This window comes from Lactuca saligna, chromosome 3, assembly GCF_052625555.1.
Source record: "Lactuca saligna cultivar CGN05327 chromosome 3, ASM5262555v1, whole genome shotgun sequence".
Classification (NCBI taxonomy): Eukaryota; Viridiplantae; Streptophyta; class Magnoliopsida; order Asterales; family Asteraceae; genus Lactuca; species Lactuca saligna.
The window spans coordinates 22,899,183-22,926,506 of NC_136419.1; the positions used below are offsets into that span (position 1 = coordinate 22,899,183).

The window sequence follows — 27,324 nt, forward strand, 5'->3', positions numbered from 1 at the left end:
AGAAAAAAAAATGAGTAAAAATTGCACTCACCTCTAAGAGAAGGAGTTGTACCAGAAATAGGATTCACAGCCCTATGTTTTACACAAAATCGGTGTCGTACAATTCTTCTGGAGAGAAGAGATTCATTAATGGCGGAACGTCTCTCTAGAAAATTTCCACCTAAAATTATAATTTTTCTACTTCAAATATCCAACATAAGCTTAATAGACTAATCGAGAAAGAAGCATCAACAATGAAAAATAAGAACAAGAACATATCGTTTCAGACATTCAGTTATTGTCTTCTTGATAGCCTACTTTTGATTTTTGAACAATCGATCAATAATAGAGAATCAGAGGAAGAAGAACAACTTCCAGAATTGACTCATCAAGAATCGATCAATATTCAATAGAGATTAGTTTCTTCCATGAATTGAGAATTATGAGAAAGAAGAAGAACAGTCGCTCATTTTGTGGCGTGCGCTAATAAAGGAACGAAGAATCGATAAACCGGGATTTGCTTAATTAGGTTAACTGAGCCCCCTTAGAATTGGGGGCCCTAAGCAAGGGCTTAGTTAACTTAAAGGTAAGGCCATGAGGCCATCCCTGTTAACCTCCTTATACTATTTTTAATTTAACTATAATTTATTTTGTTTTTTAAAAAATAGAAAAATAAATTCAACTCCATCCCACACATCCTTCCATTATCTCATATTTTCATTATTCTGCTCACAAAAAACCAGCATCACCATAACTACCTTTCCACATCTACCGGAGCACTAACATTACCGGAGAACCGCCCATCACCATCGTCGGAGCAACATTCACCACCATCACCAGATCACCACCCACCACCATTTTCATTGTTCTGAACCTCTCTGTAACAACCCAAAAATACAATCTAAAAATTCTGTTGAAAAGCATTACTAAAACATAATCATCCAAAATTAAAATGAAAACAAGTGTCGTGTGTCTCAAAATATCATATTGAACACTATTTCAAAAACTGAATAAGAAAATATCAGAGTCAATACATCCCAAACGAAAAATTGTGGTGTGTGTCATGCCATCAACTCGAACCCTTCCCTTTGCTAGCTAAAGTACCTGAAACCAAAACTGAAACTGTAAGCATAAAGCTTAGTGAGCTCCCCCAAGCTACCACATACCAAAAACATATAACATGCAACTAGGAGATATGAGCCCCGCCCACACTCATGGAGATACGGGCCCCGCCCACACTCCGCTAACTCTGAGATACGGGCCCCACCCACACTCAGATACTCGAGATATGAGCCCCGCCCACACTTGGTTGCTATAAGATACGGGCCCCGCCCACACTCAATTACTAGGTAGACATACAAGCATCACACAGACAGCAAGTATAACTTGGTCTATCATTCAGGTGTATATCATAATGAAACTCCGCTAACGGCAGATACGGTCCCCACCCACTCTCATCTACTAATCATAACATACTACGAGCCGACCTTGGTACCTTAGACCCGTTCTTACTGAAGGAAACTCACCTCATGAAACTAACTGCTGAAAAACTGAGCGGGAAAAGTCTGACTACTGCTCCGACAACTCCCCGGCTACAATTTCCATAAAGACACTTAGTCAGAACTAATAACAAGTCTTAGGGTAAAGTGACTATTTTATCACATAGAAAATATCATTAGAGTACATAATCCCAAAATCTCATAATGCGGTAAACATGGACGGATGCAATGCTATCATGTCTTCCCTTTCAAGTTGGAAGTACCTGAAACATAAACTACAAATTTGTAACGACCCAAATTTTCAAAGAAAAATTTCATTTTTAATTAATAAAACACAATTGCAAAACCCATGCAATCTCAACATAATTATTTTCAAATCAACACTCATTTCAACTTTATTTAAATCATCAGAGTGTCCCCGAAACATGTCAGTGAAAGAGAGATAGAGTACACGCCACGCCATCACGCTTTTTCCTTGCCCTTGGGCTCAGATGTACTTGAAACAAATCAACAACCTGTAAGCGAAATGCTTAGTGAGTTCCCCAGAGCAAACCACACACAATATACATACACATATCCTATTAGCTAATTAAAGCTACACACATATCACATAATCCATGCATACATAAAACCTGAAAGAATGTCATGGGCTACCCCACATGATATTTACCTAGGACTGTCATGGGCTACCCCACATGGTCTTACATCTAATGTCATGGGCTACCTCACATGGTATTTACCTAGGACTACCATGGGATACCCCATATATCATGGGCTACCCCACATGGTCTTTACCTAGGAATGCCATGGGCTACCCCCACATGGTCTTACATCCAATGCAACGGGCTCCCCTAGGGTCTTCCATGCAAAACACACAATCACATATCATATCAAATCATAGAATGACTAATACATAAATCATAATCACATAATGGGTCGGCCTTGGTGCCTTAGACCCATGGGTATGGTGAGAAGACTCACCTCTGTCTGCTGAAAACAAAAGTTGCTCTCCTAACAGTCTGTAACCTCCCGTGATGAATAATAAAATTAATCACTGTTAGGATTTTAATCAATCAAAGGAAACCCAAACTCCAAACCCTTCCACGAGGCCCAATTATCCTTCCATTGTTAATGGGCCCCAAAGTCCAAGTCCAAGATCAGTAATAGGCCTCTTGGCCCAATAAGGCCCAATCAATATGTCCATGGCCCATAATAGATGAAATAACCCGCAATTCCCAGAATATAACCATATCCAATAACCAAATGAGGCCCAATAGCTCAAAGGCCCAAAACAAATTTGGGCCCAACTATGATGCGTACGCTTGGCGTACCATCCTGGTACGCGCAGCGTACTGGGGTCTTGGGACTACGCCCATCGTACAGTGGGTTACGCCCAGCGTACACCCAGGTTAATCACTTTCTCCATTAATCGCTTAATACTCGATTCCTTTACGTCCAAAAGTCAGATCTAAGTTTTTTTAGGATGTCCTCAGGCATCATTTGCATGCCTCATATACACCCAACACCTCCATTAAGACCTTTCCAAGGCCTTTAACCCATGCATGAGGCCAAAACTCCCATCAAGACTCTATTTTAATGATACTAAAGGACCAAGGGACCTCAGATCTGTCATTCCCATCTTCTGGAGTTGTTTAACTCACAAGTGGAGGTCCAAAATCAACCAAAGGGGAAAACTAGAAAACCCTAGCTAGATCTAGAGATTTAAGTGGAAAGGTGCAAGGTTTTTACCTCCAGAAGCTTTGCAAGAAGACCAAGATGCAGATTCTTGAAGCACCAAACCATCCCAAGCTTGCTTGACCACTTCCTCTTCTTGAAACAACTCTAAAATGGCCACCAAAACCTACTCCTTAAGCTCAAAACACTCACACACAAAATCTCAGCTGAACGTAGACGAAAAAAGGCTAAAGAGGCTGATAAGGTTTGGTCCAAGAGGCTAAAATATGTTTAAATAGGGGATAAATCCATGATTTGGGGTTTTAGCCCTCTGTTGCGTACGCCCGACGTACCCTTACGTACGCCCAACGTACGTAAGGCTCCTCCGTGATCCTTCATGTAGAGTACACTAAGCGTACTCATAAGTACGCCCAGCGTACTCAAGGGACTAATTATCTCAAAATAAGAATTCTTCGAGGGTTCGAGCCATACCTGATTTAGGGCGTTACATCTCTCCCCCACTTGAACTAGACTTCATCCTCGAAGTCCGTAGCTGTAAACATATCAGGGTAATGCTCCCTCATCTCATCCTCCGGTTCCCAAGTCCATTTGGAACCCTTGCGGTGCTGCCATTGCACCTTTACCAACCTCACTTCCTTGTTCCGAAGACCCTTTGTATTACTATCTAAGATGGCGACCGACCTTTCGACATAATTGAGACTCACATCCACCTGAATGCCATCCAAGGAAATGATTGTGGACTCGTCAGCAACACACTTCCGAAGTTGAGATGCGTGGAAGGTGTTATGAATCTGACTAAGCTCTTCTAGCAGCTCTAAGCGATATGCCACCTTGCCCACGCGGTCCGTGATCCTGAAGATGCCTATGAACCGAGGCCCCAAGTCGCCCCTCTTTCGAAACCTACTAATCCCTTTCCAGGGCGACACCTTTAGCAATACAAAATCCCTCACCTGAAACTCGAGATCTGAACGTCGTCGGTCAACATAACTTTTCTGATGGCTCTGCGCGACTCGCAACTGGTTACGCACCTACTGAATCAATCTGATAGTCTTGAGCACTACCTCAGTGTGCCCCACCTTATCCCAACACACTGGGGTCCTACACCTCCGACCATATAACATTTTAAATGGAGCTCGGTTAATACTGACATGATAACTATTATTGTACGAGAACTTTGCCAGTGGGAGGTATGTATCCTAACTCCCTCCAAAATCCAACACGCATGCCCGAAGCATGTCCTCCAGCATCTGGATCGCCCTCTCACTCTGACCGTCAGTCTGAGGGTGGCACATCGTACTGAAATGTAACAGAGTGCCCAGTTCCTCGTGGAACTTCTTCCAAAACTTGGAAGTAAACCGGACATCCCTGTCAAAGACTATAGACACGGGCACCCCGTGTCTAACCACCACCTCACATACATATATATCTGCCAACTTCTCCGCGGATATACTCTCGGAAATTGGAATAAAGTGCGCACTCTTCGTCAGTCTGTCTACGTTCACCCATATAGCATCCACTCCCCTCGCCGTCCTAGGAAACTTTGTGATGAAGACCATGGTTATCTCTTCCTACTTCCACATGAGAATGGGTAGTAGTTGAACCTTGTCATGAGGCTACTGATGCTCGACCTTGACCTTCTTTTAGGTCAAGCACCGCTCCACGAACCATGCGATCTCCCGCTTCAAGCACGACCACCAATAACTCAGCCTTAAGCCCCTATACATTTTTGTAGCTCATGGGTGTATAGTGAACTTGGACTTATGGCCTCCTCCAATAGCCTATGCCTCACTCCCCCTGTTACTGGTACCCATACTCGACCACACTGCGTCAAAAGTCTGTTGCTATCCTTAACAAACAAAGGATACTATCCCCGTATTTTCTCTATCTTCCAATTCTCTTTCTTTCCCCTCTCGACCTGGGCCTCCCTGATCATATCTAACAAAGGCGAAATCACAGTCATCCTCATACAAATGCTCCTAATCGGGGACCCCGCCGTCTTGCAGATCAATGCATCGGCCACCACGTTGGCCTTCCGCGGGTGGTAAAGGATCTCACAATCATAATCGTTAAGCACATCCAGCCACTTCCTCTACCGCATGTTAAGGTTCTGTTGATCCATCAAATACTTTAGACTCTTGTGATCGGTATAAATGGTGAACCACACTCCACATAAATAGTGCCTCCAAATCTTGAAGGCAAACACCATTGCCCCCAGTTCCAAGTCATGTGTGGGTTAGTTCTCCTCATGAGGCTTCAACTGCCTCGAGGTGTAAGCACTCATATGTCACCTCTACATCAACACCGCACCTAACCCTGAAATCAATGTGTCATAGTACACCACTAAATAATCCAATCCCTCGGGTAGCACTAGAATCAAAGCCTCGCATAACCTCCGTCTCAGGGTCTCAAAAGCCATCTATTGATCCGCACCCAACAAAAGGTCACATTCTTCTTGGTCAAGCGGGTCAATGGCACAATAATCTTGTAGAAATCCTAGATAAATCTCCGGTAATATCCTGCTAAACCCAAGAAGCTACGAATCTCTGATGCATTCCTTGGCATTTCCCACCGCATCACAGCCTCAACCTTGGCTGGATCAACCAATATACCCTCCTGATTAATGACATGACCCAAAAATTGTACTTCCCGTAGCCAGAAATCACATTTGTAAAACTTTAAATAAAGTTTCTCTACCCTCAGGGTCTCCATTACCTCCCTCAAATCCTGCTCATGCTTATCCCTGGTCTTAGAATCCGTGTTGTAAAACTAGCCGATCTGGCCGATTACTCCTCCGAGTACTCGCTACTCGGCCCCTTACCGAGGCGAGTTATAGAATCTCGAGTACTCCTCGATCAGCCCCTTACTAAACTGAGAAGTGATGTAAAACTAAGTCAACTCGGTGATTAATATGTATAGTATACTTAATGATTTATTATTTAACACACACACATGTGATTATTACTACATATATATATATACACACACACACACACACACACACATATATATATATATATATATATATCCTAAATTTTCAGTAATTATTCACGAAGTGAGACCATGATATGTTTTTTTTTAGTTTTTGTGTGTTCACATTTATCTAATTTTGTTATATATTTCAGTCAACTTGTGATTTTAACTTATGATTTTGAAATATATAGTTTCCTTAAAAATATTTCTACATGAATTACCAAATCCGAGTACTCCCCGAGTATTCCTGAGTATTCCTGAGTACTCGCTACTTGGTAGTCGGCCGAACAGGTACCGAGTAATGAGTTCTATAACCTTGCTTATAATAGACCAGAATATCATCAATAAAACAATCACCGACCGATCCAACATCAGACTACACACTTTGTTCATGAGGTCCATGAATGTTGCGGGGGCATTGGTGCCCAAACGACATCACCACAAACTCATAGTGCCTATACCGAGTCTTGAAACCCGTCTTCGGTATATCCTCATCCCAAATCCTCATTTGATGATACCCAGATCGAAGATCAATCTTGGAAAACCAAGACACACCCTGAAGCTGATCAAACAAATCATCGATCCTCGGCAACGGATAACGGTTCTTTATTGTTAGTTTGTTCAACTCCTTATAATCGATGCACATCCTATGGTATCCATCCTTCTTTTTCACGAAAAGTATCGGTGCACCCCACGGAGAACTGCTCGGACGAATGAACCCTCGGTCTAGTAGCTCCTGAAGCTGCATAGATAACTCGTCTATATCTGGTGGTGCCAACCGATATGGTGCCTTTGCTATCGGGGCGGCACCCGGCAGCAAGTAAACGCGAAACTCCACCTGCCTCTACGGAGGCACTCCTTGTAACTCTTCGGGGAAAACATCCCAAAAATCCTGTACAACTAGCACACTGCCTACATCCTTCACGGTCTCTATTCTTGTATCCGAGACATAAGCCAAAAATCGTGTGCAAGCCTGCTGTAAAAACCTCCTAGCCCTCATAGCCAAACAGAGGGTCAGTTCCTGTGAGGCCCTCTTACCATGAATAACCAGCTCTCCCCCACTTGGGGTTCGAACCCTGACCAACTGGCGCTCGCAATCAATCATGGCCCAGTTGGCCCCCAACCAATCCATTCCAATAATCACTTTCAACCCTCGCAACGATATCAGAACTAGATCAACACAGAACCTCTTGCCCAACACATTTAGAACACAACCCTGATATACCCTCGCCGCACTAACGGTGCAGTCATCTGCAATATCTACCTCGAGCGGGGAATCCATGGTCCCCCGGCGCGTCCCCAAACTTCTTGCTAAGCGCAAGTGACACAAATGATCAGGTAGCACCCGAATCAAACAAGACATGAGCAGAAATACCATTGACCAAAAACGTCCCTGTACAAGCATAAATACACATAAGTTCTACCAAATAATAAGAGTAGAGGATAATAAACACGTACCAGCCACAACGTCTGGCGAGGCCCGAGCCTCCTCGGTAGTCAGCTAAATCGCACGGCTCTTCACCGTCAGGGCTTCCGCCTTAACAGGGCGGTCATCGGTGATCCTCAGTGTGGCGGGTGTAGATGCCGCCACTACTCCTTCCCCTCCCTGCAACCTCGGATAGTCGGACTTTTTATGGCTAGTCTGGTTGTAGTGGAAATATACCAGGCCCTTCTTGGGACAATCCCTGCTCATGTGTCCAAACTGACCATAAGAGTAACATCCTGATATCCCAGCTATCCGACACGCCCCACTATGAAACCTCCGGCACTTGGCACATCGGCCCCGACCCTACTAGCCCCTACCCGAAGAATCCGAGGTCTTAGGCTTTTTAGCCTGACCCCTTACTGCTTGTGTCTACTCAATCTTCGACTTCCTGTGGGTATCCAACTCCATATCCCTCTCACGGGCCTTCTCCACCATCTCATTCAGGGTTTTTCACCATGTAAAGCTCATAAATTCCCGAATATTACCCCTTAGCATGGAATGATATCGGGTCCATCTCATCTCCTCATTGGTAGCATACTATGGAATCAACAAAGCTCGTTCCTGAAACTTGGCGGTGATCTCCGCCACAGTCTCGGTGGTCTGTTGCAAGTCATGAAACCCCCTCACTAGTTGTTGCACCTCAATAGGTGGTGCAAACTCCGAATCAAACCACCGAACAAACTTGGCCCATGTCATCTCAGCCACTTCGACTTGCCCCACCTGGCTAGTAACCTCGCCCCACCAATCCCGAGCCCTGTCTCTCAACATAAAAGAAGCAAACCCAACCTTCGCCGCATCCGGACAAGAACTCGTGCGCTGAGCGTTCTCGATGTCCGCTACCCAGCATCGACTGACAATGGGGTCCCTGACCCCGAAGAACTCCGACGCCCCACATGCCTTGAACTCCCGAAATGAGGGAGTTCGGGACCCAATCTGACCCGCTACCATCTCAGCCCTGAAGGATTTGATTCTCTCCTCCATAATCTCCATTATGCCCTCCTTGACCGTCCCAAAAATTGGCTGGGGTGGCGTCAAGGATGCCACTGGTGACCTCTTCTACAATAAGATCGTGCAACCTCTCATCAATAACCTCAATTGTGGCGCCTGATCCTACCCCGGATCCAGATGCCGATCCTGATCCTCCTGCTCCAAATCGTGTCACCACCATGCTTAATTGAAATATCATAAATCATAATTATTAGGATTTCCATATAAGGGATCTTCCCCATACCGGTCCTTCTTGAAGTCGTCAGATCTAACAATGATTCGGGTATAGGTCATGTGCTTCCAGTAGTACAGGCCCAGTACTACCTTCCACACCTACCTATACCTTTCCCCACTGCTTTACCTGATAATTCCAATTCTTCCCACATCCAAACCATATCCCACGACTACCGTATATATCAATCTCAGGCTGTCCTAAGATTTACTCTACTCATATCAATCATAATATCAAGTAATATTTACATTTGAATATACAGTGTCCCCATATGGAAAATTAGAGAAGGGGTTTTATAGCACATTTTGAATAGATTTATTTTTGAACGGAAAATACAGTATATTCCTAAACTATTTCTAAATCCACCTATATCTCAGATGAGACTTAAACCCTCAACCTTAAGGAATGAGGCCAATACTGATAAGTTTTTGATAAACAAAAGTTAGTGCAAAACGATTTAGCAAAAATAGAAAGTCATTGAATATGTTAGGTTTGACATTTTCGAATTTGGTCTTCCAAACCAACTATGAATGACCTAATAGGAATGTTCATAAACATACCATTGAATGAAAATGAAGAAGCATATTTATGTTGGCCATTAACATTTTCTAGAAATAATCACCAATAAGGTCTCTTTGCTACCCAGATAAGCATATTTGAGTGATCGGGAAGTGTCTTCCAATTCTAGAAATGGTACCTGCACAATCAAAGGAAGAAATTATTTATTAGTAATTGGTAGTTTCAGCTTTAGATGTTTACCTTTCATGTTCATTCTTTCCATACATTATACAATCTCAACCAACTCTTCTACTAAACTAAACTCTCTTGTCAACTCTATAGTTGTGCTTTTGTCTATGTTCTTGTTTAATACTAATGTTAATAGCTCTTGAATATTAACATCGAAACATTCATTAACTATTAGTTCAAACTACATCAATAAAGTTAAGAGCATGAACACCATTAGGATACCGTATAGCCTCATAAGTGTTGAAATTGATAATCTCCCCATCCAACTCCACAAATAGAGTGTCATAATAGACATTTGTTTTGCTGTTTTCATAAAGGGTCTTCCCAAAAGTGTGGAACTTGAATTGAGGTTGTCACCATTACCCATGTCTAACATATAAGTTGGCTGGAAAAACAAGCTATTAGCTTGCACTAGCACGTCCTCTAATATACCCTTAGGATGTACTATACACCAATCAACAAGTTGAATGATAACCACATGTTTTTAAAAAGATCCGATTCTCATTTATTTATAACAAGAATATGGCAAAACATTAATGAAAGCTCCAAGGTCAAGCATCGCAGGAAGTACATGTAGATTTCCCAATTCGCAAGGAATCATGAAAATTCCAGGATCTTTGTACTTTTAGTTAGGGAAAATCTCTTTTGTAGCACCGTAGATATATTTCTGTTGACTTTTAAGATTTTATTTCCTTTAATTTCTTTTTAGATGTAGAGATTTTCTTAAGAAACTTTGCATATTTAGGGACTTGTTTTATTGCATCTAGAATGAGAATGCTAACCTCAACTTTTCTAAATATTGTCATGATTTCATTTTCCTCTCACTCTTTTTTTTTTCATTTTTTTAGTTATCTGGGAGATGCAGGTGTTACTTTCATGTGGGTAGTGATGATGTGATTCTTTTTGTTAGACTTATCTTTCCTTTTGTCCTCTCGACTCAACTTTTCCACCATAATCTCTTCTTCCTCCTCTTCATGGTCAACCAATAATTTCAGATCATCATTACTCTTTCCACCTCTTAATGTGATGGCACGAGCTTTGTGCCTCGGTTTACTTTCAGTTTGGAAGGACAATTTTCCTTGAGATTCCATATTGCTTACGGGAGTGACAAGCTGTGAAATTTGTTGCTCTAAGTTTTTTATGTTTGCCTTTGCCTCTTGTTGGAAGGATTGAGTGGTAGTTGCCAAGCTCTTGACTATGTCCTCCAAGGACAAACTTGATGAAGCCGCTTCTTGAGGTAGATGTTGTGGTTGCATTGGCTAAAAATTTTGAGGTTAGAATGGTGATCTTTGTTGGTAAGGAGGTGGTTGTCTCGGTTGATAACCCATGTTTTGATTTTTGCTCTTCTCTTGATTGCTTTGTGGTTGATTGAAATTCCTTTGATTTTTCCCGGAATAAACTCCCATTGCTTGCAATGTTTTCCATATCTTCTTGTATTTATGGGCACATATCGGTTGGATGTCCTACTTGAGCGCAAATATTGCAAGAATTGGGTGTGGGTTGCACACCTTTATCTTTGGCAAGCATTTTGACCACCTTTGTTAGCTTGGATAGTTGAGTTCTATTTGAGGAGTATTCACCTCTATTACACCTTAGGGTGCATCTACGTACCATTCTTCATCTTGCGTTTCATCGAGTGTCGCCACGTCGTGGTGTTATCATCACCACGTCGTGGCCACCACAAAAATCAAGTATTTTAAGCATTAAATGTCCACAAACACAAAAGTAATTATACCTTGAACTTGGTGTTACAGTGGGAAGTTCTATTATGTTCGTTTATTTAATAAAGGAACAAACATAAACACAAATTTCCGTTCATTTAGTTAAATGAACGAATCTGAACAATGGTCTCATTCCTTCATTTATGTTCGTGAACGTTTGTTTATGTTGTTCATTTACGGTCGTTTATGTTTGTTTGATTATGTTTATTTATGTTCGTATATGTTTAATTGTTTTTAATATATTACTATATTATATTTTCGTTTATGTTCATATATATTCAATTGTGTTTGTTTATCTTTGTTCGTTTATGTGCGTTCGTTTATTCGTGTTTAACATGTTCACGAACATAAATGAACGAACATGAAGAATGTAATTTGTTAAACAAACAACATGAACAAGAGAACTTGTTCGTTTATCCATTCGTGTTCGTTGCTTGTTCGTCTAGGTTAAACGAACAAACATGAATAAGAGCGTGTTCGGAAAATTGGTAATGTGTAGCTTGTAACTTGTAGCCTTTTTGAAGTAGCATTTGGATTTGGAGCGTTATGTTTGAACTAAATACTAGAAGCTTGTAGTGTCGAACGAGACTTTCTATTCAAAACGGAACATTTTGTCAACACTAAAAGCTAGAAGCTCTCAAACGCTCCATGTCGAACACATCCTAAGCCTTTGTTCATGTTCGTTTGGTTCGTTTACGACACTAGTGACCACCTTTATTTATGAGCGACCCCACTGCTAAATGGTTGGTTATTTGTGGCATATCACTTAATTTTTTATGATTTTTATTTAAATTAAAACAAGAAAATTGGTTATATTTGTTGTTTTTCATATATAAAATAATACCGAAATAAAAAATAATGTAATATTAAAAGTCATATGAGCAAAATTAATCAATCAGTTATGTACATAATTACCAAAGGGCTTATAGTCTAGCGGTATCCGGTGTTGCTCTTCTTCAAAATCAATCAGTTATGTACATAATTACCAAAGGGCTTATAGTCTAGTTGTATCCGATGTTACTCTTCCTCCTTGAGGTTGAGGGTTCAAGTCCCGTCGTAGACATATATGAATTTAAGGTGTAGTTTCCATTGTAATGTTTTTACTTGAAAATTACATAGACGTAGCGGGTAAACGAGCAACAAGCTGTGTCGCAACCCCTTTTTGGATGGCAAAACTAATTCTTTTAAAAACAACATCTATAAATCTTGGAGTCATAACATTACAATGCATGACCCGTTGGACTCTATTGAGTATCTCCACAGCTTCTGGTGCAAGAAAATCGAAAGTATCAAATGCAAAAGGTATAAATGTGTGTTGATTTTCCATGCATGCTTTCTCATGTTTTGCCACTTTGCTTGATGCAGCTTTTAAAGCAGCTTGCCCCACTGTCAAAACTCCACTCCCTAAGCCCACAAGAGGGGAGACCCCTGTTAGATCCACGCATGCATGTTTTCCTCCAGCCAATCCAAATACTAAAACATCAGCTGGTCTAAGTGTTGATCTTCGTTCCAATGGGTCAGTCAGAAAGTTCACAGAGGTCTCTTTCTTGGCAGAAACCCCAACGCGTCTAAATATGTCAAACCGAACATCCCTAACCAGATCGTGTCGGTACTTGAAACCCGGGAGTTCTTTACAATGAACTGTACACTCCCCAAATGAGTCCAAACACGCCTTACGACAAACATGACAAGTCTCGTCAGCCGGAAATAAAGGGATCGTAAGGCGATACTTGAGGATGACACGATACTCCACTGGCGACATATACTGGCTAAACCGTCAATAGGAATAGTCATAAGAAAATCCTGAGCATGTGAGGCTCTTAGACACTCAAAAATAGCTTTCTGCCTAATCGTCATGTCGAAGTGAACTTCCATGTCTTGGATAATTTTACTAAAAAGGGCACTCGCCAATGAATGTTGGGCTTTTGGAGGGGCGATGTCCTTATTAGTGAAACCGCTAAAGTCAAAGTCCGGAATCATATCATGAAGACAAACCAAAGCACAAACATAATATGAATCCATACCACATATGCCGCTATTTCGTAAAATGTGGTCTTGTAACACCCACGATTGAGCTTGTGAGGCAACAAAAGCATATGAGGAAGCCTCTACTGTTGAGTATAGCCCAAACCACCAAATTTAATTGATGAAGCCAGTCGCCATTGAAGGTCTCCAAAGAACGGACCCTCACAAACCACAATATCTTCAATCGACTCACGTAACCCTTTATCAAAACACAGAGCAGCCTCTTCCATGTGTAGTTTGTAGTTTATGAATAAATTAGATTTGCCTTTTAAAAAAAAAAAAAAAAAAAAAAAAAGAGGTTATGTACATAAAAAAAAATATCAATGCATACACATCATTCACGTATTGACGCATCAAATTTAAAACGGAGTGACGATATAATAACAAATTTATCCATAGTAAATTACAATCACCTAAAGGGCCAGATGCAAAGTCAGAATATTAAATTCCTTATGCTATGGTCAATATATAATATCCGAAAAGAAGTCATTAAAAAGAAAGAAAACATAAAGTATTAGAATTATTCGTACCAACTGTTGAGGTCACGACAAATCAGTAAGATCTTTAAAGCCCATACAGATCTCTCGTAGTCATGAAAATAATGTTTTAAACTTTTTAAGTACGTGTACGCCAACCGATTTGTTATTAGACTTGAGATTCCCAGTTGATGTAAAATAACATATAGCATATAAAATAACAACTTTCAAATTTAATTTGAAGTAACTTTTGGATGATAAGCTAAAATAACAACTTTCAAATTTAATTTGAAGTAACTTTTGGATGATAAGCTATTTGTTTAAAATAAAAACCATTGTATTCATGATTATTTTTTTTGACTCAGTATATTTTTATCATATTATAAAACAAGATATTTTGGGTACTATTAGTTTTTGCAAGTGGGACAATGAGCATGTGCCAGGTGTCGCACATGGCTCGTGTCACGAAAGGGTCCGGAAATTTAATATGTCGTTAATCCATCTGTAATCGTGGCCAATTGCTAATTTGTCACTAACTCGCTGTTAATCCATTGCTAATATGTAGCTAACCTGAAATTTTAGGAGCCTATTTTCACTCTTCGCATACGGTTTTCAAAATCAATGAATCCACCCACCATGAGTTTTTATTATATAGTACATCAACTTTTTTAAGAAATAGGTTTTGGTGAGTTAAGTTTTAGTGATACTAAAACATAAATTATTTATTATTGTAAACTAATCAAACAAAAAAACAGAAGGATAAGGAAATTGTTTATATTATAATGGAAGACCCAAAGAGGTAATCATATAATCCCCCAATTTGCTTCATTCTTCTTCCTAATATTTCTGGTATCCTATCCAATCCCAGCAGTGTTAATCATGTCGGAATCTCTTCTTGCTGAGCAGCCCTATAGGACGGCGTTTCACTTCCAGCCTCCGCAAAACTGGATGAACGGTGAGATTTTCTTTATATATAATTTTGACTTTTCTTAATCTTATTTTTCTTCAAGTTTGACTTTCCTCGTGTATATGTTCTAATATCGCATTAATGGTTTTGTTGATCTGTTATGACGAACATGGCATATGACTGATTGCATGGCACAGATCCTAATGGTAAGCATTATCAACACCTACTTTTTGACTTTTTGTTTCCTAATTTAGATTGTTTTTTTTATACTTGTTAATTGTTATGTTGTAAATCAAATGTTCAATGTACTTGTTCTTAATTAAAAAGGCTTATAGATTACTTTCTTTCTTTGCTTCCCATGTCTTTCCATATTTATTGAAATAAAGTCGTGGAAATAAATTAGCATCAAATCTTAATTTCCATAAAATATATCAACTTCCTCTACGTTCCCGTCCAAAATCACTTGTTTTGTCGTGTAAAAGATTATGTACTTTTTTCTACTTAAAGTAAAGAAACTGGTATTTGGTAAAACGTTAAAACATATTTACCTATTGACTAGCAGGTAAAAAAACATTTACTTGACAATGATTAATTATAACATTGTAGATCTCACCCGCACATTGCCTTCTCTCATCGTCTTTTGATTCTCATCGTTTCTATTTAGTCTTTCTTACTTACCGATAAGGATTTCCAACCCAACATAAACTATATATATATATATATATATATATATATATATATATATATATATATATATATATATATATATATATATATATATATATATATATATATTCTTGAGAAAAATTGTGAAATGACCGAAAAGAAAATGATGTTTGAGAAAAATGGCCAAGAATTTTTGTTTTTTGGAAAATGACCATGACTTCCGTAGAAATGAGTCATGCGGAAGTCCTTATCTTTCGAGGAATGAATTTAGCTTTAAGGAAATGACGTGTCATGGGAAAAAGACAAAAAAAAAACTCATGGTTCCAAAGATGGTGCATTGGTTCCGTAGAGATGGTCTTTTCGGATCTGTTTTTCAGATGTACTCCGCTGAGGAAATGTTCTTCACTGAAAAATGGCCTAATAATGATTTCAAATGTGTTTTCTTCTAAATCTAACGAGTTATCAACATTTAGCACATATCATTGATTCAAAATAACAATGTAAACTATAAAACTACGTTTCTAAACCAATTTCTAAGTCGATTTATAAAATAGGGTTTTTAGGGAAGATGATGAAGTTTCCGACTGTCACAATGATCGATTTCGATCGTTTTCAATTATTTTTCAGCAAAGAACAAATCCTCAGATGATTACCTCTGATGAACATATCCGCAGGGGGCATCTCTACGGAACCGATGCAACCTCTGCGGAACCATGGATTTTTTCCCCATGACATGTCTTTCCTCATAGCCAAATCCATTCCTCAGAAGATAAAGACTTCCGTAGAGCTTCTTTCTGCAGAAGTCTTGGTCGTTTTCCGATAAACAAAAAATTTTGGTCATTTTTCTCCAACACCCCCCTCTTTATGGTCATTTCACAAATTTTCTCTATAATTGTTACTTGATTTTTTATTCTAACTCAAGATCATTTTTTTCATCAAGATATATAATATAAAAAATAATCTACCAAGTGGTATTATTGTTTGGTTAAAAGCTCTTATTGAGCTCTTTTTGACTACAAATAAACCAAATATCTTTACCGAAAATTATTCGTTTTCTAAAATACCTTAGTCCTAAAAATATTAATATGTCCTCTTTTAGAAGACATAAAAAGTCTTTTAATTCCCACATACCTTCTAACCTTAAACCACAATGAAATGGTAAATATCTTTTCAAAATAGTATATTCCTATTCAAAAAGTTAAGTAATGAACTCTAACAAAATTCATTGGTCAATCACCAAATTTGTAGGCAGCTAACTTAGAATGCATATATTTATAAATTCTAACTGCAGATCCATATATATGTATCCAGGGCCAATGTGCTACAATGGAGTATACCATATGTTCTATCAATATAACCCTTTTGGCCCACTCTTCAATTTACGAATGCATTGGGCACATTCCGTATCACACGACTTAATCAACTGGATCCATCTAGACCCGGCCTTTGCTCCATCCGAACCTTTCGACATTAATGGTTGCTTGTCTGGTTCTGCTTCCGTCATCCCCGGGGGAAAACCTATTATGTTATACACCGGAATTGACACTGAAAACCGCCAAGTCCAGAACTTGGCCTTCCCCAAGGACTTATCAGATCCCTATCTCAGAGAATGGGTCAAGCACACCGCTAATCCAATCATCAGCCTGCCGGAAGAGATTCAACCGGATGATTTCAGAGACCCGACCACCGTCTGGCTTGCAGAAGACGGGAAATGGAGATTACTTGTCGGAAGTCAGAGAGATAAGACCGGAATCGCGTTTCTTTACCAATCTGACGACTTTGTTAATTGGACTAAATCCGATTCGCCATTACATAAAGTTTCTGGGACCGGAATGTGGGAATGTCCTGATTTCTTTCCTGTGTGGGTTGATAGCACAAATGGTGTGGATGCATCTGTCATCAACCCTACCAACCGGGTAAAGCATGTGTTGAAACTGGGAATACAAGATCATGGAAAAGACTGCTACTTGATCGGGGAATACAGTCCAGAGAAAGAACAATTTGTTCCTGAAGACGAATTAACAACTACTACTTTGAGGCTTGATTACGGGATTTACTACGCTTCCAAATCGTTTTTCGATCCTGTGAAAAACCGAAGGATCATGACTGCTTGGGTGAACGAGACTGATTCTGAAGCTGATGTTATCGCTAAAGGATGGTCCGGAGTTCAAGTAATCGATCGATCGAAGATTGATTTCAATTAATTTCATCTTCTTATTATACGTACACATGCTATAAGATAATAATCAATTCACTTATAAAATACAGGCGTTTCCGAGGAGTATTTGGCTCGACAAAAACCAGAAGCAGCTCCTACAATGGCCTATCGAGGAAATCGAGATGCTACATGAAAACAAAGTTAGTTTTCAAAACAAAAAACTTGAAGGTGGTTCATTACATGAAATTCAGGGTATCACTGCTTCTCAGGTAAGCCATATAAGTCTAATTAACTTTACTTGAATTCCATTTAGGATTCTTTAATTTGGGCTAACAATTGGTTAATTATTTGAAAGGCTGATGTGAAGATTTCATTCAAACTGGCTAATTTAGAAGACGCTGAAGAAATGGACGCGAGTTGGGTTGATGATCCACAGCTTATCTGCAGCGAAAATGATGCATCAAAGAAAGGCAAATTTGGACCCTTTGGGCTGTTGGCTTTGGCTTCCAACGACTTGGCCGAAAAAACTGCAGTCTTTTTTAGGGTTTTTCAAAAAAACGGACGATATGTCGTGGTAATGTGCAGTGATCAAAGCCGGTAGGTATTCCACGATTGAATTATCTCTATGCTATTCAATTACTAACGAATTACATTCCAAACCTACAAATCCCAGGTCTTCCACCAAGGACGGGATTGACAAAACGACATATGGAGCATTTCTGGACGTAGATCCTCAACAAGATGAAATTTCACTCAGAACCTTGGTTTGTAAATCTGCTTGATTTGTTTTTGTTATATATGTTTTTCTATGTGAGGTGTAATGTAGTTTAATTGTTTGATCTTGGATTTCTACAGATAGATCACTCGATCGTTGAAAGCTTTGGAGGAGGAGGAAAGACTTGCATCACAGCTAGGGTTTACCCGACATTAGCCATCGGAGAAGAAGCTCGACTTTTCGTCTTCAACTATGGAACTGAAAGTGTGGTGATCTCTGAGCTGAGTGCATGGAGTTTGAAGAATGCTCGATTGAACGTTGAAAAACCCTAAGCTGCATGTACAGATCGAATATCTAAAGAAGATGCACACGTACATGAAGGTGGTTTTAATAATTTGGAAGCAAGCTAATCTGCCTAGAGGATTTGAGTATTTATGACATGATAATAAGACTCCATGGTGAGAATTTGAATGCCACTGCAAATTCGTAACAGCAAAACCTACAAATTTAGTACAAGTTATCGTATGTTTTCATGGATCTTGCTCCGATCTGTTATCAAAATAAATCAGTTAAGTCCGTTTATATATCATTTGTCAACTGTAGAATACAAATACTCGAATTTTACTGTTTTACATGCATGGATCACATTTTATAATTTCCCCCATTTGACCTTGAAGTAGGAGCATAGGTCGTGGACATAGATTTTCTTCCCGATAATATTCCAACTTGACGGGAGTGAACTGAATCCCGCTTAGTCTCCTACAAGTCATAAAAAAGTCAAAGTGTCAAACATTTTAAGTCAAACTCCAATTAAAGTATATATAAATTAATTAAGAACAAAAGCAAAACATATCTATACCATATCTAATGAACTCTTCGCCATTATCCTTCCATAACCAGATCCTTCATTAATCGAACCATTGAGTTTCATCCTCGTTTCCTTCTCTTCAACACTTGACTTTCTCGCATTCATAATCTTGTCCACCATCCTACTTCCAAGAAATTGTCCCCCATTTCCCGTTTGAAACATTCTATTGCTACCCTTTTGAACAGCCATGGTGTTCACACTTTCTTCATTAGTTGGCGCCACTTTCCGACCTCTCATAACACTCGGTGAACACGACTGTCTTCTCCCTCTCATACTCAAAACCTCCGGCTTCTGAGGAGCAGCCACGGGAGTGTTAACAGGTCGTCCTCTTGAAGCAGAAGTGGACCGATCTGTCCTTAAATTAGCCGGTGTCTCATCTGAAAAACCAGAAATCCGTGCCGGAATCCTCGATGTTACAAGAGGCGAAACCCCTCGAGTTTTCTGTGAGGTTCTTGGTGACGAATTTGTTATGCTTTTCGATTGATTTGACATGGATGAAGTGGTATTAGACTTGTTAGTGATATCAGTAATCTTGTTTACACCGGTGATTACCGGGATCGGAGCTGTTTTTATGTTCTTTTTCTGATCAGTGAACAAACCGGTTGACCTACCGCTAGGAGTTACCGATCTCGCTGGAATCCTTGGTTTAGGGTTTGTAATTTTCGCCCTTCCTTCTCCATTGCCTGTTTGCTTTGTTTCCTTCTCGTCTGGTTTAACTGCAAACTGTGGTTATTTAGTGTTAGGCCGAGTTATTTAGCTAGATTCAGTTTCTTTTTACCTTTTTACTTCAAGGGTTTGACGAGTAAAAGTACTGCATTTGTTTTTGAAATGTAAAGGTAAAATTGTAATTTAGTTTTCTTTAACGGTTTATTCCATCTAGATAAGAAACAAATCAATTTTATCCGAAGTGACATCATTATCGCTATCTATGTTAAAATATAAAATGAAATTAAAAATTAAAAATATAAAATGAAAACCGAACATACCCGTGAAAGTGGCTGGATTATGGGCAATTCACGTTGAACGACTAGTTCATGCCCGTTTTTTGTATCCATCTCGAGAGATGGAAAGAGAGGTGTTGCGGGTGGTGTCTTCAACCTTTGTTAAAAAGCACAACAATTACTCTTTTTTATATAAAATTTGAAGTTGTTATATACGCAAAAGATGGTAAAAAAAAAAAAAGGAGTTATACCAGTCGTAGTCGTTTTTCTCGGTTTCTCCAAGGAATCCAAATCCTGGTTTCTTCACGGATGCCATTCCATAGATTGGATAGTTTCCTGTACGTTAAAAATGATATCAATATTAATCGTACTAATCGCTTTGAAAAAATAGATAATATAACTAACCATTGGGTTCAAATTCATCGGATACGGGTTGAAGAAGGCTAACAACTCGATCTTTATCGCGTTTATGCATCTCCCGGAATAAAACAAGGTCTTCATCTCTGTCTTTTGAAGAGTTAGGTAATGGTGCACTCATTTTCCTCCGGCCACCACTGTTCATGTTAGTTTTGTTGGTTGTGTTGATATGTGTAAGTTGAACACTTGAACTACGATTCCGTTATTGGTTGGGTTAAATAGAGGAGGTTAAGATGCCGACAAAGATATGTACAGATGGCCGGCTGTTTTGATGTGGTCTTTTTAAGGTGATGAAACCAAAGAATGGTGTTGTCTAGGAATGTTGCATTTGGCAAATTGTGGGTGTGTATGTTTCATGAAATTGTCAATGGTAGTCTTATGAATAGACATATGAAGAAATTTATCTTGATTGTTAAAGAAAAAAAAAAAAACATTTTATAGTTTTAATGAATTAAGATATGAAAAATAAACCTTATTTTATTATTTTAAAGAATTTGTTTGGTAAAATAAGATGCAAGCTGTCACTTCATTCCATGAAGAAAACACTCTTATACTTATAGGATGAATGAAAAGAAGGAATCACTTTTTTTTTTTTTTTGGAAAAATACGTTGGTTCATTTAAATATAGTAAAAAAAATGGGATTCTTTTAGAAAAATTAAATTGATTTCTATTTAATTCTTCTATTTCATTCTTCGATTGATTGTCATGTATAAAATATTACGTTTTTCTTATTCCATCTTGATATTTAATTACATTTCAACTTTGACTGTTAGTTTTTGCATATCAAACGTTGTACCTAAAGTTTTGCCATAAAAAATCGTTCTACCCCATTCCCATGAACTTATAAATTTTTATTGTCCGGGCTACTAGCCTATCATTTGTATAACTTTAGTCTTTAAGGTTAGAAGAAGTAATGATAACACCACGTTTGACACACATTGTCAAGTAGACCTTATCTTACTTTTGCCACACAACTTAATTTTTTGTCATTTAGTGATGTGGTTAGTAGAGTTTTTAAATTGAAAAAATAAATTAGAATGTATAACCTATATAATTGATAAATCTGTAAGATTTATCCTTGATATTCAAAAAACTTTGGATAGAATTCAAAAATGTTTCTACTTGCACAGGAAGTCCAAAATCTAGGTTTTTTTATGTTTTTTGTCCAAAATAACTTGAAAAGACGATTATACATTTTTTTTTAATAATTTTTTAATACTTATTTTTATATTTTATTAATTACAAAACAAAAGAGCTCTTCTCTCTCTCTCTCTCTCTCTCTCACACACACACACACACAAACACACATGACCAAATGAACTCATTCATCCTTCATCCCACTCTTTTAGACTTCCTATATCTCCAAATTCGCTCCCAATATCCTCTTCGTCTTCATCAATCTAACCATTCTCTTGAATCACATTGTTTTGAGATTTCTCTGTAACCACTATTGTTTGAAATCTCAATCTTACCTCCACTAACAGTTTATGGGTTCAGAAATCCATGATGAGGTTTCCGCCTTTGTTCCTTTATAACCTACCCGATTCGAATACCAATTGAGTCGGGTTTAATTTTCTATTTGTTGTTGATCAAGGAGAAGAAGATTTCAAAAGAAATGGGCAAGTCTTAGCCAAGAAAACCTCAAGAAATCCACACCTAACCGGAGTTTCCGTTGACCATGTCCTCGCTGGATTCACAGATTCTTTAAAGATGGGTAAAACAGATTTCTTGCCTACCGAATTACAAGGATTAAACGTAATCAGCATGGAGAAGGAGGTCCGTGAGTTTCTTGTTAGGAATTTGAGTGAAGATGTGATGAATTTGAAGTCGAAGGAGGTAAGAGACAACGTCGGCACCTGTATAAGCTTCGGTGTGATTCTCAATCTAAAAGAATTGAAACTGTTTCTTGATGGGAAATCATATGGCGTTCTCGACTATCTTGTTTCACAATTAAGCAATTTGGTTATTGTGAAATCATGGTTGATTGGATCTATTGGAAATTATGTAATTTACATTTCAAGGGATGGAGAAAGAATGGGACTTGAATCTACTTCCAATCACGTCAGAAACCCGTATCCACCAACAACTTCAGAAACTTTTAGGCTAACCATTGTTGTTTGAAAATGAATAACCCGAACTCAGCAAGAGAGAGAGAGAGGGAGAGAGAGAGAGAGTTAGTTAGGAGATAGGCTAACCATTGTTGTTTGAAAATGAATAACCCGAACTCACCAAGAGAGAGAGAGAGAGAGAGAGAGAGAGAGAGAGAGTTAGTTGGGAGATAATTATTTTATTTTCTTTTTATTTTTAAATTAAAATAGTATTTGAAATTTTAAAAAAAATATATAAAAAAGAAAGTAAATGGTATAACCATCAATTCAAGCTTTTTTCAACCAAAAATTAAAAAATAAAAATAAAAATAAAATGAATGGACCAATCTTACAGTTTTATCATTTATAATTGGTTGGTTAAAGAAGTCAGGCAAAGGCTCGACAACATATTGACAAAGAGGCTTGTTTAACTCAACATGTTGCAGTGGAGGTGAGGTGTGTCAAGTGTTGATCCAAACCACTCCGCATAACCTAAGAAATTTGAATTTGAAATTATATTTCAAACTAACTGAAATTCGAAAGTAATTTGTGACATGAAATGAAATCAAATTCTTTAATGTTTTTTGCTTGGCCAAATTTTATAGAATGAACCATGGGCGGATCTAGTTCATAACAAGGGTATGCAAATGCATACCCTTAATTTTTTTCGTACATATGTTGGTTTTTAGAAAATAAATAAATTATGTATTACATGTTATGTGTGCATACCTTTGCATACCCACGAGTTTGATTTCGTGGCAAAGCTATGGATATGTCGATCTTTTGTGAAATGATAGACTTTTAATTGCATCATATTTAGAAATAACCCATCTACCAAGTTTTCACTTCAAGAAAATAACCTAATTAAAATTTAAAGTGATTTGAGCCTATAAAATATATATCTTATCCGTTAACTTTGTATTTAAAAATTCTTTCATATCACTTTAAGATATCTTTTGAATGTTGCGTATTTTATTATCCAAATTTTGAACAAAATGTAGGATTTTTTTTTCTTTTAAATCTTTTATGTAGGTAACGTTTTATGCTGTCACAATTTAATTTTGACTTTGTGGCTTTGAAGTTTAAAATTATTATCTAAAAAGATTTATTAATTTCTTTTCTTTCATATATAAGACCTTTCGATAATAAATAAGATTTTGTAAAGTATAAATGATAATAAATAAGATTTCGATGCATAATAACCTTGATTTTATCATTTCTTGTATTCTACCTTTATGTGCTCATAAATTTTGAGCGTATTTTTGAAAATTTTATTTTTGTTCTATGGTTTTCTAGTGTTTTTATTTAACTAAAAACGATTTGGTGTATGTGTAATATGACATTAATGAAAAATCAGTCTATGATTTCCGCATACCCTATTTTATTTTTCTAGATCCGCCACTGGAATGAACAACAAGCCACCAAAGAAAATTACAAGAAAATGATAACTAATATTAGCCTGTATAACAAAACTGACTTTAAGTTTGGAATCTCTCCAAGCAAACTAACAAAAAATATATATATAAAAACTATATTTACAAAACCCTTTGGTATTTTTGAGATCGGAAAACCTCGGCATTGCTGAAATTTCAAATCATCCACAAATACGTCAAAAATACCACATCTAAAACCAAATATATTGCAGTAGTCAATGTGAAAGCGTCGACATACATGCTCAAATCTCTAGTAGACTCCATAATAGGAACCACAAACTGATCCCACCAACTAAACATCGGCCAACACATCACAATTCATAAACAAATCTCAATGTTATTAAAATAATTATAGAACAAGGGACACATTATCGGTCTAACTCAACACCCTAATTTACCAAATTTAATTTGGTCGATACATGATTTAAGAGAGCCCTTCAAACTAAAATATTATAACAAATTTATTACATCTTGTGGAATTAGTCACAACTTCCAAACTAACTTTATCAATGTAATTTATAGTGGAACATATTGTAAACTATTGCCACTAATTAATATACAAAACTCATTTTGTTGGATGTACCGAAGGAACAAACAAACCAATAAACTGGATAAAAGCCAAAAATTATAAATATCCGCAAATACACCTCTACACGAACTCTAACCCTAGTAGTGATTTTGAACGTCAATCATTTATGAGACAACTTGTATCGTTTTCTAGCAAAATGAATCTTAAAAGACAATCTTTTATGGAGGACGGAATCGTTTGTCTCCTCCCGCTCAAGCCGTTGAACCCAATGTGAAGGGAGTCGAACTCGCCCAAGTCAGATGTCACACAACCTGTCTTCTGCAAATTTCTTCTTTGGTTTCAACCTCCAACGGATTCTTCAAACCGAAACACACTTCTCTTTTTATCTTGCTCTCCTCCCGCTCATCCCTCTCCTCCAACATGCTATGGCTCATTCCTCCCAATATCACTAATCCAAACATCCTTGTCACACACCGTTTATTAAATAAATAAATAGACAAATTAATGAATGAATAGTAACCCTAAAATCAATAATAATTTAGCAAGGTGTTGGTTTCGAGAAGTTAACTGTCATAATTTTAGAAGTTGGGGGTTAAAAGTGTAAATTCTGGAGTGGGTATGTAAATATTTATGAAGGCAAGGACTGCTTGGTAAATTATTGGGACTTGGAGGTTAAGGGGTTGAATGGTAATATATGGACTTCAGTTGAATATAATTTGTAGAGGAGGGGTTGTTTGGTAAGTATTGGACCTAAATTAAAATAAATTTGGAATGTTGAGGGTTAAAAGGGTACATTATGGATCCATTTTGAAAGAAAAGAAGGAAGGAGGGACCAATTGCGTTATTATGGGATAAAGTTTTATGGGGCTCGGGGTATATAACTCGTCACCCCGGTAACCCTAACCCTAGATGATGCAGCCGCCACCCTTATGCCTCCCTCCCTCCAGCCATCACCGTCACCCCTTCATACTTGTTTTTTCGACCGGCAAACACCACCGATGACGCTCTCTACAACCATTTCCTCCACCGCAACCACCGTAACTGAAGACGAAGTTACCTTCGGGCAAGCCCACGCTCTGTTATTGCTGCTGTTGGCCTTGTTCCTGCGAGATCAAGGGCGATTGAAGTATAGTTTGGAGACCGGAGAGCACGGCCGTTGCTTTAGCCAACGTCAGTTGCCACCCATGCGAGCGTCAATATCTCCAATTCCTCTGGATGTTACTCGAGTCACTGCTCCGGCTGTCCCACTGTCGCCGTAAGCGCCGTTGTTGCCACTGTTAGTGCTGCTGTTTCCGTTGTCGTGCGCCACCAGGTGGGTGGTTGTGACCATTTCAGTCAAGGCATTGTGTTGGTGTGTGTTGCATGATCGGGAACCAAGAGAGCCATCACGGCCACCGTGACGTGGTGGCTAGCACATCTGACCAACGTCTACCGCCACAAAGGTGGCTGAGTGTGTGCGTTATATTGTGTGTGTGTGTTTATTTTGGAACATTATGTTGTATAATTCTAGTTTGGTCAGAATAATGAAGGAAATCGCCACCACCACCACCGTGAGGTGGTGGCTGCCGCCCTCTGTAGCCACCAACCGTCGTGTTGGGTGGCGGTGTGCATTTGAGTGTGAATGGATTACTATTTATGATATGCTTGGACACGTTTTTGGATCTAGAATCATAACCACCACCACCACGAGGTGGTGGTTGCCGTCATTGACCACTACTACCCAAGGTGGTAGTGGGTGGTGCCCGACCTAATAAACCCTAGTTGACCTAATGAAACCCTAATTGATCTAAAGACTTAGCTTTTGGGCCTAATTAGCGTGTTTTGGGTTGGAAACCCTAATTAGGGTTTAGAAAACTCTGATCTTGGAGATTTTAATTTGGACTTGCCGGGGACCCGCGTTTTGGGCCAATGGAATTGAGTTATGAATTACACCCGATCACACGGTATGATTTATCTAGTAAAGTGATGGACTTAATGGATTAAGTCCTTAATGGGTTAAGTATGAAACACTTAACACTAATCGTCATTTTATGTGAAAACTCTAATTTTGCTTAGGCCTTGAGTTGGGCCTTTCTATTGGGCTTTGGTGATTGGGCTATTGATGGGCCATCCACGAACAAGCATATGGATTAGAATATTTGGATGGGCTTTAGGGTAAGGCCAAGGTGAGGGGTTTGGGCCCAATTTAGAAAATTAGGCCATAGGTGGGCCATAATTAAGCCTTGATGATTATGAGATATTGGACCATTAGAATACCAAATGTTTGAACTGGAATAAATGGTTGGGCCTTAGGGTAACATCATGTAAAGGTTTGGGCCCAATTTGGAAACTTACACCATATGTTGGGCTTTGGTTCACAGTTTGACGTTTGGGCCTTTGGATTGGGCCTTGGGCTTGAATCAAGCTAAGATGGGGGTAAAGAAGTCTTTTACCCCAAGCATGGACTTACGGTTATGTGTTGCAACCCATTTAATTAATTGGGTATTGTTTTGATGTTGACAGTTCGGGAATCTGTCATCCAACAGCTAGGGTTTCGTCCGCGGGACTTCAGCAGTATGTGGTGAGTTACCTTCCAGTAGAAGTGGGTCGAAGGCACCAATGTCGGCCTACTAGTAAGAGTATAGTAGAGATGGTTGTCTTTGTGATAATTATCTGGTATGCCACTATCTATTATGCTTTATGTGCTAGTATGCTACGATATTATGTGATAGAGGTAGGAGGGGTAAAATAGGCCCCAGTACCGGTCGAAAGGACCGAAGGGGTATGCCAACACCCTGATAAGGTA

The 27,324-nt window shown here is 38.7% G+C and overlaps 2 protein-coding genes across 2 annotated transcripts; one reads left to right on the forward strand and one right to left on the reverse strand.

Annotated features, from left to right (window-relative positions):
• The first annotated feature begins 14,589 nt into the window (after positions 1-14,589).
• Positions 14,590-18,918, forward strand: LOC145034758 (beta-fructofuranosidase, insoluble isoenzyme CWINV3-like). Its single transcript, XM_078983262.1, has 7 exons — positions 14,590-14,772; positions 14,922-14,930; positions 16,702-17,561; positions 17,659-17,817; positions 17,904-18,145; positions 18,222-18,312; positions 18,404-18,918. The coding sequence occupies exons 1-7, from the start codon at positions 14,697-14,699 to the stop codon at positions 18,593-18,595; spliced, it is 1,629 nt and encodes a 542-aa protein (XP_078839388.1). The 5' UTR covers positions 14,590-14,696; the 3' UTR covers positions 18,596-18,918.
• Positions 18,824-20,223, reverse strand: LOC145034759 (uncharacterized). The gene is made up of 3 exons (XM_078983263.1): positions 20,118-20,223; positions 19,123-19,854; positions 18,824-19,022 (listed from the first exon to the last, which is right to left on the reverse strand). Exons 1-3 carry the CDS (start codon positions 20,184-20,186, stop codon positions 18,906-18,908), a joined length of 918 nt encoding a protein of 305 aa, XP_078839389.1. The 5' UTR covers positions 20,187-20,223; the 3' UTR covers positions 18,824-18,905.
• Between the last annotated feature and the right edge of the window lie 7,101 nt (positions 20,224-27,324).

Coding starts and splice junctions, on each gene's coding strand:
- LOC145034758 (XM_078983262.1), top strand. CDS start 14,697: ATGTCGGAATCTCTTCTTGCTGAGCAGCCCTATAGGACGGCGTTTCAC. Junction 18,146..18,221: donor ATGTGCAGTGATCAAAGCCG/GTAGGTATTCCA, acceptor TACAAATCCCAG/GTCTTCCACCAAGGACGGGA. Junction 18,313..18,403: donor AAATTTCACTCAGAACCTTG/GTTTGTAAATCT, acceptor GGATTTCTACAG/ATAGATCACTCGATCGTTGA.
- LOC145034759 (XM_078983263.1), bottom strand. CDS start 20,186: ATGGATACAAAAAACGGGCATGAACTAGTCGTTCAACGTGAATTGCCC. Junction 19,855..20,117: donor TAATCCAGCCACTTTCACGG/GTATGTTCGGTT, acceptor AAATAACCACAG/TTTGCAGTTAAACCAGACGA. Junction 19,023..19,122: donor CGAAGAGTTCATTAGATATG/GTATAGATATGT, acceptor TATGACTTGTAG/GAGACTAAGCGGGATTCAGT.